This window comes from Ipomoea nil, unplaced genomic scaffold, assembly GCF_001879475.1.
Source record: "Ipomoea nil cultivar Tokyo-kokei standard unplaced genomic scaffold, Asagao_1.1 scaffold0380, whole genome shotgun sequence".
NCBI lineage: Eukaryota > Viridiplantae > Streptophyta > Magnoliopsida > Solanales > Convolvulaceae > Ipomoea > Ipomoea nil.
The window spans coordinates 448841-466165 of record NW_017616808.1 but is presented as its reverse complement, the minus strand read 5'-3'; the positions used below and the strand labels follow the sequence as shown (position 1 = coordinate 466165).

At 32.4% G+C, this 17325-nt stretch overlaps 2 protein-coding genes across 2 annotated transcripts; one reads left to right on the top strand and one right to left on the bottom strand.

Moving 5' to 3' along the window:
- Window positions 1-7523: 7523 nt before the first annotated feature.
- LOC109171745 (basic leucine zipper 43-like) lies at window positions 7524-8533 on the top strand. The gene has a single exon (XM_019320799.1). The coding sequence runs from the start codon at window positions 7689-7691 to the stop codon at window positions 8214-8216; it is 528 nt and encodes a 175-aa protein (XP_019176344.1). The 5' UTR covers window positions 7524-7688; the 3' UTR covers window positions 8217-8533.
- Window positions 8534-15229: 6696 nt separating this feature from the next.
- Window positions 15230-15646, bottom strand: LOC109171738 (protein GLUTAMINE DUMPER 6-like). Its single transcript, XM_019320793.1, has one exon. It carries the CDS (start codon window positions 15644-15646, stop codon window positions 15230-15232), a length of 417 nt encoding a protein of 138 aa, XP_019176338.1.
- Window positions 15647-17325: the final 1679 nt, after the last annotated feature.

The following is a 17325-nucleotide window of genomic DNA, read 5'->3' as shown; positions in this document are numbered from 1 at the left end:
GTGTATAGAACTAGGCTTCACATGATCAATGGTTAGAAATATGGATGAAAATATGTCATGCCCCTTCGTAGGCGCAAATTATGTTGTGTAACCGTGTGCACCATGCATGCTGCACACGGTTGTAAAACGACACCGTTTTACTATGATGGAGTAACGGTGCCATTAGTGGCACCATTTAACTCCACCAATCAAATAATTTTATTATTATTATTATTATTATTATTATTATTATTATTATTATTATTATTATTATTATTATTAAAAAATTACAACTGACGTGTAATTATGAATATATAGTTATGTAAGTCTGAATATATAATTATGAAGTTATAGATATATACTTATGAAGTTATGGATATATAGTTTTGAAATTATAGATGTGTAGTTATGCAATTATGGATATAATTCTCTGTGAACAAGCACTTTAAGAATTCTGAATATGGAGTTATGTAATTATGAATGTCTAGTTGTGAAATTATGAATATATGGATATGAAATTATGAATGTGTAGGTATTATTTCTGAATTTACTGTTGTCAAATTATGAATATATAATTATGTAATTCTGGATATATAGTTATGTAATTCTAGATATATCCTACTGTTTGAATACGAAAGGAAACCGCCTAACGCGGTTAATGACAATCCGAACAATTTTATTTATTTATTTATTTTTGGAATAAGGTTCAAATTGGCCACTGAACGTAACCTGAAAATGCAATTAGGCCACTGAACGAAAAAAAAAAAAAAAGTGCAATTAGACCATTGAACACTCAAAAAATGTGCAATTAGGCCACTGAACTCTCCAAACGCATGCAATTTTACCGGATAGCAGGTTACCATCAATTTTAGCAGGTTACCTGCTTACGTGGCAGCTTAGTTGACATTTTTAATAATTTTTAAATAATTGTTAATAATTAATTTTAATAATAAATTTTATAAAAAATTGGAAAAAATTAAATAAAAAATAAAATAAATTTGTTTTTATTTTTTTTAAAAAAATTTAATAAAAAATTATTATTAAAATTTATTAAAAATTAATTAAAATTTATTAAAAATGCCAACTCAACTGCCACGTAAGCAGATAACCTGCTAAAATTGAGGGTAACCTGCTATCAGGTGAAATTGCACATTTTTGGAGTGTTCAGTGGCCTAATTGCACTTTTTTTCGTTCAGTGGCCTAATTGCATTTTCAGGTTACGTTCAGTGGCCAATTTGAACCTTATTCCTTTATTTTTTATAAATGAAACGGCGTCGTTTTGCAACCGTGTGCACCGTGCATGGTGCACATGGTTGCACAGCATAACGATTGCTTCGTAAGGACCTATAACCTAGCTTAGTTTGGGCCTAGCCTAGCCTGACGTATTTAGTAAAAAGGTTATGCCTAGACATTCTTAAATCCTATTTAGGCAAATTGGCTCAAGCTTATATGTACAAGGCTTAGTCTTCAAGCCTACGTCTTATTGATTTAGTTATATATGTAGGTCTTAAAAAGACTAACATGTAAGCCTTAAATAGACTTAAAATTTATTTGAGATTTACTTTGAAACCTTTTTAATGACATACATATTAAATAGATTTATAAAACATTGTTTTATTATAAATACAATACAATATCTTGGAAAAATGTGTTTAAATTTGAACATGAGTCGATAACTATCCCACTATTTCATTTATTTTAAAGTTTATTTTATTTTAAAAAGTTTATTTTATTTTATTTATTTAAAGTTACCAATATACGGAGTAATTGGTTCCAGCCAATCGAAATGCATTTAAGAAAGCTACTTTATTTATAAAAGTAATACAATACAATAGATATATAAATTGCATTTACTAATATTGAGTAATATTATAAATATATATGTTATTTTAATATTATTAAGATAAGATCGTATTCTTATTCTATATTAAAAATTCATAAAAGATCATTATTATATAAAAAAAAATGATAATTATAATATCAACAAAATTTTAAAAAATGAGAGAAAATGCAAGAACGAGTTGGTAAAGAATTACAATATCAAACTAACTCATAAATGATAATTATAATATCAATAAAAAAGTTAATACATTATGGTTTGTTTAATATGATTTCTATTACTTTTTAGGGGATTATTAATTTTAAATTAATTTAATATAAATAACTTAAATTAATATTTTATAATATCAGAATTATTATAAAAAAATTACATTTAAAGGTCAATCTTAATGTAACATTTAAGAAAGATCACTTAAATTAACATTTTCTTTTCAAAATATCACAATTTTCCTCATAAATATACACTTTCCTTTATAAGTAACAATCTTAGTATTATATTTTTCATCATAAATATTATATTTTCATCTAAATACGACTCATTTCACGGATAAAAATTTGTGAGATGGTCTGAAAAATAATTCATCCAAAATAATCCTACTTAGAGAGACCAAATCTTGTTCGAAATGGTTTTAGTTCTCAATTTAGTGGCCTATTCTGAATCTTTTTTTATCAATAGGTCGGTGAAAACGTATTTAATTCGATTCCAGACTGAAGGAAACCAGCTAGTTTGCTAAATGCCAAACTTATTTACATCATGCAATATCTTAAATTATATTATTCTTATCATATCAAGAAATAATATTGGTAAAACAAATCATAATTAAGGTCGTTGTGACCTGATCTCTGAGAAGACACTCCAAAGCAAAAGACTAGAAAGAAAGAAGGGCACAAAGCAACAAATTCTGCAAATAAACACAGAGGCACCACAATATAAGCAGTGTCTGCAGACTAGCCTACATATATCATCTCTAGTTTAAAGCCTAGTAGCCTAGAGCAACTAGACACAGTGAATCTTCATTAAAGCTGCAATATCATACTACTATGATTTTTTTTTTTTTTTATATAGTATTTCAAAAAAAAAACAAGCGTGCAAATTTGATAAAACTGCTTTACAGAGAGCATCTAGACAAATCTGATGATGTATTACCTCAATCTTTACCTTGACTGCTATTTTGTTGGTGTCAGGTGCAAGTTGGTAATGAAGTTGAGATATATTTCATCCTGTAGAAAAAATGTAATTAGTTCACTCTAATCCCAATTATTGAAGCATTATATTATTCAAAACCATGCAAGATTGCAAAAGCAGAAGAAAAAAAACATAGCTAGAGCTTATGAAATTGACACATGGCAAAGAACAAAGTTAAGTGTGTGCATTAGTCTAATGTTTGCGTGCATTAGTTTAATGTGTTAAGACTCAATTAAAGTATGATTTTAGATAAAAAGAAAAGGCCACATTTCCTATAAACAACCAAACACCTTTGCTATCCAAATTGCTAGTGGATCTAACCTTACCAGATGGTACACAAGCACAATTTGTATTATGCACAAATCATTGAAATATCATACTTCAAATATTACAAGAAAAGATGTCAAATTTAATAGAAGAAAACATCTTTAACTATCTAACCTAAAATTGGTTTAGGATGGCAATACATTTTCATTAATTAGAGGTTGTTTGGTAAGCATGAAAATTCAAACTTCAATTTAAAAGGAAACTTATTACTTCATCGGATGCAATTTTAATTTGAACAAGTTTAGATCAGAACTATGAATTTTTAAAAGTTATTCTAAGTTAGGGGTCACATGATTCTTGTTTCTAGTAAGGGGCATAAAATCTATAAAATTATTTTTTTGTCCCTTATAACCTTTTGTTATTTACACATGACAATGATATATTAGAAATTAAAAATATTTTCCTCATATGCATGAAATGATTTTTCATGTGATTCAATTATTATTTATTACGGAGTATATTTTAAAATAACACCAATGTTAATCAATTTTTCTAATAAATTAAAGTTATTCATTTGTAATGTATTTTCCAGAATTATTTTTTAAAAAATTTTAATTAATAAGAAAATATAAAACCCACTTCAAAGGGAGATTGACTAAAAAAAGGAGATGAAGATATAAAGAGAAGTCAGCATACATTGAACTTATCCCATTCTCATCCATCTACAGGATCAGATGACCTCATTATGGAGATACCATACCATAATTTTAAGTTTTCTATTAAAACTACTGTTGTGTTCATAAAGCAATAATAAATATATATTCCAGGGACTTAATTAATGCATTAATCATTTTGGGACATGATCAGTAGCAGTATAGTCAGAAAGAGATGTTACTAAACAAGAACCACACAACAAAAGAAATTTGTTCACCTCTTTAAATAACACAACCTTTCTTATCCATTCTATGAATCTAAAAATGTAATTGGCTTGACCAAATATACTGCCAAAATGAACATGATACCTGTACATTTGTGCTATTTTAAAGGGGGTACAGTGAACAAACAAAGTTTTAAAGGATACCATTGCTAAGAATTCAAATTAATCAACCAAAGTTGAATAAACATGATGCAACAACAGAGCAATTTGTCCTGTGTCTCCCAATCAATAGGGGCCAAAAACTTGATTGGGTTCAATGCGTGATTATTATATGTAAAGTAAATGCTTTCACTACCCACGAAGGAAAGGAAAGGAAATTGCATGGGTTACTTGAGTGGGGTGCACGAATGGGTCACATAAGGTACAAGTGACAGTACCACAAATTTGAAAGCCCCTCATGATTATATTGGCGTGACTAAGCGTGTGTGTATGCCAAATTATTATATCATGGACTAGGGTTCATTTTAAATTGTGAATCTAATTCAAAAATTATATGTTTGCAGTTAGTACTTTTAATTAATAAATTATGTGACTACAATATACTATAACTAACATGCAGTTAGTATATTATGTGTTTACAGTTAACATATTGTCCATGTTTGATAAAATAGTTAGCTTATCAACCAATTTTAGTTTGTTTGACTACTATTAACTGTTTGACTTAGTTAAACAACCAATATGAGTGTTTGATTAATTATCTTTTTATAACAACTTATCACTCCAAAATACTAAAAAATTCAAATTCGATCAGATGGTTGAGAAAGTCATTTTGTATATAACAACTAATTTACCAAACATCTTTCTACAATCCGTCAATGTTGAGACTAGTCAAACCCACTAACTCAATCAGCTAATAGCTATTTACCAAACACCCTCATTATGTGTTTGTAATTAATGTGTCTTCTATTTATCTACATGCACAAATACACATAATCTGAAAATTATTTTGAACCAGTGTCCACAATAAGGTGGACTCTAGTTCATGATGGTGTATACCTATATGCTTGAGGGAGAGAGAGCATACCTGAACAACAAAAATCTCGCTTTGCATTTGTTAGGACCTTGGGTTGAACACTTATGAGCTGACCGGTAGCCTATTGGTAGAGGCCGGTGTGCTTGCCACCCACGAGTGCATGTTAATGAGGGCCCACCGCAGTGCGCCCACATTTTTCTCATCTCATACTCTGCATGCGTACATACAGAACAGATGTTTTGTTTGTATCACAAGGGTCAGATGTCAAATCAAGTATCCCTCCGATCCGTGCAAGACCCTGCATCTGTGTTCAGGCCACTAGAAGCCATATTCTTTAGATTCTGGACATTGATCTCCTTTAATTCCATGAATTTTGATGAACCAGGCTAGCACAGGGGTAATATTGGGAAAAAAAAAAAGAGCAGATGCAGCAATGGTAATTCAAAGATAAGATCCATCTTCTCAGTGGGTATTATCATATCCTGTTTTTTCACTACTATGGTAGCACCATTTAACCTTTTCTTTTGGCTTTGAAGACCATTCCAGCCAAACCCAGCTTTCTCCTTTTCTCTTTTCTCTTTTCCCTTTCTTTTGCAAAGAAGACAATGGCTTAAAGCACACAAATCAGTGCTAGAATCTTTACTAAATCAAAAAAGCAAACATACGCTAAGTGATATACTTGGACTTAAATAGCTATCCTATAAAGTATGCCCATGTGCTTGATGATCAAAATAAAATGCTCATGAATGATAATTTTGACCAGATGCAATTACCAAGTAGAGGGGAAAGACAATATTTTCAGTAGTTGCTTTCCTGTGCAGCATTTCATAGGAGAAATACGTGCAGTCTAAAGAGTACCTTATCAGTACAAGTAGACATACTAATCACTCTTTGCAGAGTCCTCACCTGAAAAGGGTCTTTATCAGAAAAGGAAATGCATACAGGAGAACACAGAAAAAATGGGAACAAGGAAAAAGATATTGAAGACAAGAAAAGAAAGAAGAGTCAATATGGATTAATAATATTGTTGACCACAGTCAGCTCAGCCTGACCCACAATGAAGTAGGGAGAGCAACATTTGCTTCCATGAGAGTTATAGTTCTGGATGCATTATGCATTTCTTTTCACTAGTGGAGGACTGAATTTCAAAGTACATCCAATTTACCACCACCTATTTCTCCCCCACCAACCATATAACAAGACTTTTCAAGTGCATCAAATTTATGAAGTTGGTGCCTGTGACTGTGACTGTGACTGTGACTTAAAGTCAGGTTTAGCACTGTAGTAAGCAACAGGAACAAGTAATTTACATGGATAAGTGACTGTTTGGTCCTAGTAATATCTCCAGTGTTAGTCAAAAAAGAAAATTAAAGAAGTTTTAGACCGCTACATATATCTGGCTAGCAAATCACCAGTTCATGTCTAATATTCTCAAGTGAAAAACAGTGAAGTTTGCCTTTCAATCAGAAACTTAAACACGCCTTAGTAAGATGTAATAGCAACCTGGTTAGAAATCAGTATTGCATTAGTGGATTTGACTTTAGCTTTATCATGTAATGACGAAGGAAACTACTGTAAAATCTGGTACAGAGAAAAACTAATTTTACCGGCTATGAACGGTTTAATGTTCAACACCTAGAAACCCTTCCAACCAAGATTCAACACATATCTAGGGACTCTATAAATCATTTACTGTGTAGAAAGTAGAAACTACAGAGCAGACTTTAATTCTTCTTTCAGTTATAGATCACATATAAGCGGTACACTGGTACATGAGTCATCATTTACAACTTATGACATCATTCACAACTTATGACTTTCCACTTGCAGAAAACACCATGCCTTTCCTATCTCTCTTCTTCCCATTACATTAGATCAGTGAGCATGAATGGCTAATGCCCATAGCAGAGTGAAAGACATTTCTGGGGGCCTCGCAATTGTGCTAATTACAGATCTGCTCTTGAACATCATTCATCTATCTTCTTCCTTTCAATGAATTCCTTCATTTAAACAGATAAACTCCCAACAGTTTAATTTAATAAGCTCTCAGAATCCATGTGCATTCTCAAATTTGTGAGCAATTTTTGAATCATAATATTATCATGCTCATTAACGTTATCTTTTCCAAGCTTATAGTTGTTCACCAACATCATGTGAACATGTAGCAACTGAATGATGCAAAGGGACCCCAGTAAGTATCAAGATATACAGACCTTTAATTAGATATGTACTTGCTTGTTCTGAATACACAATTATCATTATAGTATATACACGAGTACTTGCACACGCTCACCATCATAGTCTGGTGGTCTTATCTTTGAGGAATTAAGGTACTCTACTATTCCTGAAATTTCTCCAAAACAATAAAACGGGGCCCACTATCTTTTCCCTATCCTATAAAAGGACCCCCTCTCCTTCTAGTTTCCATTCGCTCTCAAACAAATTCTTCCACCAAGCCCTTCACTAAGACATAATCGTGTCTCTGTATACCCAGGCACTATCTAGCCATGCAACCCATTGAGATCACAGAGCTCAATTACCTACTTCCTTCAAACCAAAGTCTATATCCCACTCATTTTGGATTGAGTCACAACACCCCTGAATTTCAACTAAGCAGACTTTGTAACCCTTCATATTATCTTCAGATCGCTCCCAATGTTCAAGAACTCAATTCGAAAGCAACATGTTTCAGCAGTAACTCAACATCTGATGAAGCTGATGAGCAGCAATTAAGCCTGATAATTGAGAGGAAACAAAGAAGAATGATATCTAACCGAGAGTCTGCAAGGCGGTCACGCATGCGCAAACAAAAGCATCTGGATGAGCTTTGGTCTCAAGTGCTCTGGCTCCGGAATGAGAATCACCAGCTCCTAGAAAAACTAAACCATGTATCAGAGCACCATGACCAAGTAATTCAAGAGAATGCTCAACTAAAAGAAGAAAATTCAGAACTTCGCCAAATGATCACAGAGCTGCAGCTTAATAGTCCTTATCCTAGCTTAAAGGATCTTGATGGTGACCACTTTCATGATTGATCTTAAAACTGCACAAGTACTTCAGTATGTTGCAAATTCCACAATCACGACCAGTTAAGATGAATTTTGTGGTTCAGTATTACCCTTTACTGCTTTTGTCGTTGAAATGAAGGACTTCATTTAGTTTTTCCTTTGTCTCTCCTTCTCTTCTGTGCTATCCTATTCAATAAGGATTTCATCCTAGCAGTAGATAGAAAGAGGTAAACTTTAAGTATTTCAAGTATTAGATTTCATTATGGCATTAGACTTTGTAAGTTACTGGTGTTATTAAGGTGTAAGGTTATAATTCATCCTTTAAATAGGAGCCAATTTTACTATCACAAACATCTAAAATACGAAATAATACGGAATCAATGACTGATAGGAGCACGCTTGATAGTTAATTTTACGTAAAATCTTAATGGTCAGAATACAATAAACAGTCAAACACTATGTTCCTCTACCAGCATGTGAAATACAATGCTAAAAACCTGTGATGGAAAGAACCAAAAATAAAAGGGGAAAAATTGAAGTAACATTAGATTACAGTGATGGAAATTACTAGTTCTGTCACCAGCAGGGAAAACAAACAGCAGCAGACTAACAGAGCAAAGGTGAAAATTGTAACTCTAATATGGAATAACAGGATAGAAAGAGGAACTGATCATAGTTTAACATGTTTGATAATGGAAAGAATTGCTAGAATAAGAGAAACACAAAGTAACACTCCACTGACTCCTGTGATCTACTGTTCCAAACTTCTTATATATGCTAATGGTTTCAGGTGGACACCTATCATTTTGTCCACCCTGAATTGACCTTGCAGGATCAGTTTGTCTACTGTGAATTAACTAGACAAGGGGGAGCCTCTCAAGAATCCAATGGAACTCCAACCCCTTTTTTGTACTTCCTCCTCAAATTATTCATTTTAGCTTAATTATTTTCTCCTGGATTTTCTCATAATCAACACACACACACTGGCTGATAAAACTACTACAGTATATTCACTACTAAGAATCATAGTATAACATCATTTCTTCTATGAAATACGTCTAGAAATCAAAACCCAAACACTGAAAATACATATTACGTCAAACTATAGAGATAGTAATATCTTTCAAGGACACAAAAAAAAAACTCATAATCTACCTCTATTTCCTCTAATAACATTTTTTGAAAAAGAAGTTACGGAGTAATTAGAAAAGTCGTACCAATTTTTGCAAACTTGATGCTGAAACAAAATCGTAATGTGAGATTAGAAGCTTGCTTATTCGATCGATGCTTCCGTTACGGAATTACACCGATCATTTTCACCTGGAAGTAAGATATCAGAAATGTTTTTAGAAGTAAAATCAGGAGCTCATCTGGTGCTTACCGAGCAAAATAAAGTTGAATTATATGAATTCCATAGTAAGTTCTGGCAAAATCAGGAGCTTATCTGGACTCCGATGAATGTTGAACTCAAACCTGCGTTGGAGAAACTGTAGCTCCATTTGAAATGTCGTGTCCGCGGGTTCAGTTGGTTTGAGGCATGACCCGGATCGGGCCACCAACACTAGGACCGGGTGTAGAAAAACTGTAAATTATATCGCGGACTATTACGTGGCGATTGGTTGGGGAGCGAATTACGTGGGAAATGAATTGTAATTTATGGATTATTGGTGATAAAGTGAGAATTTAAATTTCAAATGTTTGGTTTATCATAATAAAATTACTGAGAATTTCAATTCCAATGTTTGATATACATGAGAATTGAAAGGGAATAAGTGGTATAAAATTCAAAATGTCCATTGTTGTTGGCCGGCATCAATTTTAGGTTAACAAATGGAGAGGTAATTTTGTCTCATTATTATCTTTTTTTTCTTATTAAAATTCATGGAATTTTAATTCCATGAAAATGAGAGAATTGCAATTCATTTACTATGTAGTAAGTTTATAATATTTATTCTATATGTTCATAGAAACAAAGCTTTATGTAAATAAACATTACACATTTACGCTAAAACAATGACTTTATGTACCTATAAATTTATTTTTAATTTTTAAAATATAGTAATATAAGTGTAATTTATAAAATCTCAATTAGAGTTTTTTAATAATATATTTTTTATACATTAATTTTATATACAAAATAATTTAAATTTAAAAAATAGGGATGTGTTGGGGGGAATGTTACTACATGCACACTAGTCCACGATATAACTATTAATAAGAAAATAAATTGTTATATTATGGACTAAGATCTACCATGCGCATAGTGAATCTTGTCCAGTTTATTTATTGCAATTAACATATCATGTACTTTCAGTTAATAAATTTTGTACCTATTAAATTAAAAATATTATATACTTTCAATTTATTTATATGTACATAATTTGTTAACTGAAGTACATAATATGTTAATTATATATACATAATATGGATATTGTTTTGGATCTAAGTTCATAATTCAAGATGGATCATAGTTCAGAGTATAATTTGCCTAGGAAAATTGTATCTTCCAATTGATGTTTGAGGCAATCGTTATGCCATGGAACCGTGTTCACCATTCATGGTGAACACGGTTCCAACGGTGTTAGTACACCGTTATCTTTTTTTTTTCTTAATTAATTGCATGACTTTTCTTCTTCATTTTCACATTTCGCGGTTTCACTTTAATTTGAGGTAAGCAATGATTTTGGACATTCATAAATTATGAATTCATGCCTGCACATTCACTTTGGAAGCATGCCTACACATTCCCGTCCGAAATCACGGACATCCATAAATTATGAATCCATGCCTGCACATTCACTTTGGAACCATGCCTACACATTCACTTTGGAACCATGAGATTATGAATTTTTTGTTATAAGATTATGAATTTTCAGTTATGAGATTATGAATTTTCAGTTATGAGATTATGAATTTTCTGTTATGAGATTATGAATCTACATTACATTCATAATCTCATAACAAAAAATTCATAATCTCATAACAGAAAATTCATAATTTGATCAAACGCGCGCCGTTAACTCCACATCCGCGATTTTTTTTTTTTTTAATGTAAAAACGACATCGTTTGGACTTGTGTTCACCATTCACGGTGAACACGTTTCCAGGGCATAATTTGCGTGTTTGAGGTGACTGGGCCCAATTGGGCTTCGAATCTGTGTAGGGCTCCTTGGCCTGAGATCAAAGGAAATTGTACACTACTTCGGTCGGACAAACAGATTGGAAGAGGTAAACTAGGTGGCCCAACTCTAACCCATAGCAGGGAAAATTATTGTACAATAATTATACCATAGACCCGAGTTCAAAATATACAATTTACATACTAAAGGTTCATAATTGTGACAAAAATACCACGGATGAACCATAATTATAGCAAATTATTATGTGAATCGGGGTTCATCTTGCAAGGTGGACTCGAGTCCAAAAATACACAATTTACATACTAAATGTTCACAATTTACATACACAATCACATACTAAATGAGTAAATGTTCACAACTCAAATTGTAAACATTCAGTATCTAAATTATGTATTTTGGACTCAGGTCCACCTTCCATGATATAACTGCTGGAACAATACACTATGGATGCAATTTACTTCCTCTACCAGTTTATCCCCATAAATAAATTAATAAATAGTCATTTTTCTTTAATTGCATGGTGCCAAGTGTGATTAAAGTTGGAATATCTTAGGACATTGTTGGTCTAATAGCTGTGAAACCTCACTAAATATTTTCTTCCGGTGTTAGAATGGGAGTTTGATCCCTAGCTACCACAAATATTAGCGGTTTAAGTTTGGGATAACTCTGATCTTTTATGTTGTAGAAGTGTACAATTTAGTGTTAAGAAGTCGAGAAATTTATATGTTATTAAAGAAAAAAAGAAGGAATATTATTCGGAAATAGAATCGCATTTTAGGAGTTGGTGTGAAGCATCAGCAACGCTAGTCGTGGCTCACTATTCACAGTGGTGGACAAAAGTTATATAATGTGTCGTCATGTAATCATTCCTCCGAGCCGCGGCATCCACTAACACTCAATTAACTACACTCTTCCGTATCTCTTTTTCCTGATCTTGTCACCTAATATATGATTTTCTACCAGGGTTTTGACACCACTTTGATCACTTCAAACCTATGGCCCTGTTTGATAAAATGACTGTTAGCTGATAGCTGTTAGTTGTTAGCTGATTGTGTTAATTAGAGGGTATAAATAGTTGATAACATTAGCTGATTGTAGAAAAGTGTGGTAAATTAGCTGTTAGCTGATAGCTATTTGGTATAATTTCTTTTTCCAAAAAGTTAATTGAAAAAGTTGCTTGGAGTAGCTTTTTGAATTTTAGCCTTTTGAAGTTGCAAAAAGCTAATAAACCAAATATTTATATTGATATTTTAACTAAATCAAACAATTAATAGTGATCAAATAAGTCAAAATTGGCCTATAAGCCATTTTTTTTTACCAAACAGGGCATATATATTAATGCACGTTTACAAATTTTAGAAGTGAAAATAAAGATAGGAAGGGATGTGCTCATTTTGAGGCTCTTTCTGGACAGGGCATCTAGCTAGCTAGCTAGATATTTTAATTAGATGGCCAGTAGGTGTTGACAGGCCAAAGACTTCATTTTCCCTATATATATATAGCTATGTGATTATGTGGATGATGCTCAATTGCTTATTTGTTTGATTTTGAGTCTTAGAATATGATGGAACTAATTTAATATTTTAATAGAGGTTTATTTTTATAATTTCATATGTATTTGTGAGAAGAATATAGAGTAAAATAAATAGGATATAGGGATTATATTTAACTTAAACATTGCGGATTTTGTAAGAAGAATATAGAGCTTGGGCTAGAATATTTTATGGAGTTTAACGAAGGGCATTGAGAGCTTATGGATTATTGGAGAGATTATTCACTAGATCGAGTCAATACGATCTGGAATCTTTCGAGTATAGTGATTTTGCTACGTTTAGTCTTAAACTTTCAAATTGACTACCCGTTGTCCTTCGACTTTTAAAATATTACCATGATCCAAGTTAACCACCCATGATTCTTCAACTATCAAATTTTAACTACCCATGATCTTTATAGGAGAACTGCTGCTGGTTAAATTTTGAAAATTGAAAGACCATGTGTGGTTAACTTGGACCATAAATTGTAACATTTTGAAATTAAAGTTCAAAGACTAATTTGAGAGTTTAGGACTAAACATGGCATAACCACTTATTACCTTGTATGACATTAACTCTTATTCACTAACTCCAAACATGAGTGTTTAATTTGATGTAGATCGAATTGTAGAGTTGGTCGTGTTCCTCCTTGGTTGTGGAACCCTTTTATAGTGGGAAAAATGATACATTTTTTATGCTACGTTAATGACTATTATTCATGGTGCAGGGTAATAGCAATTCACAATGGATATGAAGAGTTATTATGAGCAATATTTATGATTTATGATATAATAATGAGAATAATGAGGATTTATGATAGAATAATTAGTGGTATAATGAGAATTTAGAATGAAATAATGTTCAAGATTATTAGGGATACTATCCCATACACACACACACACACACACACACACACACACACACACACACACACATATATATATATATATATATATATATATATATATATATATATATATATATATATATAGTCGAGTTCAGGTGCCGTCGCTCCTTCCCGTGCGGTCAGTGTGGCCGCACCAATAATTATACATGTTAGGAAATGCACGACAAAAAACATGTACAAATTAGGTACGCATCATTAGGTATGAATAAAAGCACCACACAGTATTTGGAAATACATCCTTAGGGGTGGGGAGTTAGATGGTGCATTTTTTATGTGTGTTGTGTGTTTTTTGGTGTATTTGTGCATTTCATCGTTGTGTTTTTTCCTAACACTATTGATGTCTTTTGTTACGTTAACACTGTTGGTGTATTTTGTGAAAGCGGCTGCACAGTCGCACGGAGGGCACGATTGCATTTGAACAAAAGTATATATATATATATATATATATATATATATATATATATATATATATATATATATATATATATATAAGTGATAGTTCAAGTATGATAAAATGTGGTGTTAGCTTTATAAATATTACAACTTAATTAAAAGTTTACAATAATTATAAAATTGATTAAATATTTTTTTTACTAAAAGCCTCCATCATTGATGAACGGGATGATCATGATTGAGATTAGTCATCACTTTTTTTAGTATTGTTTTTATTTGGACCAACCCATCCCCAATGTAGTTACACTTTGTCCTTGGTTAGACAATTGATTAAGAATTTATGGCATGTTTGGTTTTATAGGAAAATATTGAGAATTTCGATCTCCCTCAAATTTGAGGAAAATTAATGAAATTACTCTCCTTTAATATTTTGTCTTCACCTTGCGGGAAAAAATTGTCATACAAATATTTACGTTAATCTCATATATCTTTAATTACTACGTTAAAATATTTACGTCTTTAATTATACTAATTATATATTTTCAACAATTCGATCAATTTCATCAATCAAACAATGAAATCAAGCAAATATTTGTATATATATATATATATATATATATATATATATATATATATATATATATATATATATATATTTATTTATTTATTTATTTATTTTTTCACTAACCAAGCGGGGCATTAGGGATTATATTTTCACATAAAATTAATTTCACAATACCGTGGTAATTATTAATTATGATTCATCAATAATATATTATGAGATTATTAACAAGAACTAGAAACAATAATAATAATAGAAATTAAAGAAAATAATATTTGAGTGGTCGGTAAATCAATAATGTGCCTAGGTCTATAAAAATGAAACTATTCTTTTATTAATTAATTGATAATGATAATAGTGATATAATATTTAAGGATTTAACCAATGTATTTATAGACATCTAATGAATAACTCAACCCGTTTCACTCCTATATTCATAATAATAGCTATATGAGAGAAACTCAACATATATTATAGATGCAGTAGCAGCAAGATGTATGCAATAACTATGTACTACTGATTGAATTGGTAATAGAAATGAGGGAGATTGGAGTAGCTATGCAAGTAGGCTTGTCATTTCCAGCCATGATGACCAAGATCTTTGGTTGCATTATTGTTATTGATTCTTCATCATTTTCTATACTCATCGTTCCGGTTGCGGCAGGGGTTTCTTGAACCTCGGCGCCGGCGCCGGCACCGGCACTTGACGATGAAGATGATCTGTGCAACTTCTTGCAATGTGCCCAGGCAAGGACGAACAAGGCCACGAAAATAAGCACGAATATTGCTGCTAAGCAACCAAAAAGGTAAGGCACCGGAGAGTTCCAGCTCCAGGCATGGATATTGGCGGCAGCGGCGGCGGCGGAGGTGGAGGTGGAGGAGGCTGAAGAGGAAGAAGTGTCACTCTTGGAATAGTGCTTCATTTTTTATCTCTTTTGTTGTTGTTGTTTCTCACTAGTGAAATTTTAGTGGAGGATTTGGTTAGGAGTTAATTCATCACTTTAATTACTAGTTATTATAGATTTATAGTAATGGTGAAAAGGGAAGATTCTTATTATGCTCTTCTGATTCTCTTCGAAAACCCTAATAAGTCCTTTGGTTAATCATGAACAATCCCTTAAAGGTGATTAAATGTGAACAATCCCAAAGCCCCTCACGCCCTGGGCCGATAGAGCATTTGAAAGGATATAAATTACGGTGACTCAATGATTCAGCGGATAGTGTCAAATGCCTAACAAGAGATATCTCCACTTTGAACATAATCTCCACTTAGGCTTAAATTGGATTGAGAAATAAAGTTGGGGTTCAGAGCGCAAAGACTGAAGAGATGAGGTGTAAAGTGGAGAACGACAGAAAGTTTGAAGGCCAGAGTGTCGTAAGACGTAAAGTACATGGTATAATAGTGTAAATCTTAGGAAACGAAAGACATATAATATATTAATTATATATACATAATCTGGACCAATGTATATAATACACATAGTGGACCATGATTATAGCGACTATTCACTATTTGCATAGTCAAGGTAATTATCAAGGCAAATTATATATATTGTGCACCACGGCGCACATAGCAATGTGCTAGGCACAAAACGCGCACGTTTCATGCTGACGTCATGCTGACCTCAATCTGTCTATTCGAACAGACCAAACCTCATTATGTGTATTCAGTTAAAATTTTATGTGTATTGTGTTATGAGTTTATGTGTATTCAGTTAAGAGTTTATGTGTATTATGTTAACCAAACCCCATTATGTGTATTCAGTTAGATGTTTATGTGTATTGTGTTATGAGTTTATGTGAATCCAGTTAAGAGTTTATGTGTATTCAGTTAAGAGTTTATGTGTATTATGTTATGAGTTTATGTGTATTATGTTATAGTTTATGTGTATTATGTTTGTATTATATATTATGTTAGATTATGTGTATTCTGTTATGAGTTTAAGTGCATTCAAAACAGGAAATTTTTTTTTAACAACTTAACAAAACGACATCGTTTTGAGAGGCACGGGACACACGGCTATGTACACCCTAGTGCGTGGTATAACGATTGAATTAAGTTGCGACAACTTTGAATTGGATAGCAAAAACAGTTAAAACTATACTGAAAATTCAAACTAATAATAAAAGATATGAAGAGAAGACAATCAATAATGGTTTCGAAGTATTAACAAAAATTAAAATTATATGATTTAAGTGACCCCCCAAAAGTTAGATAGGCTCGTGTTTTGCTGCCCAATCTTATGAGTATCCAGAATTTGACTTGTGACTCGTACGTGGCGGTGTGTGCCTGACGTGCACGCACCTCACGCTCCCATTGCCGTCTCGCCGCGTGCGGCGTCGAGTTGGAAAGCCCACGGGATATCCCGAAACATGTGGCGCAGAAAGACACAGCTTTCGCAGGTGTACGTACTGTGTACTGTCTACGCAGTACGTACGCACTATTTTCTTTCTGTCTTTTAAGGTTTTTGCTTTCTCGGCTCGCCGCATCCTCAGCTAATCTAATTTATTATCGTTTAGGGGAAAAAGAAAAAGGCAAAAAGTTTTATTCACTGATTGCAATAAATTAAAGACAGCCCCTCCTCACCGTTGAATACCACTG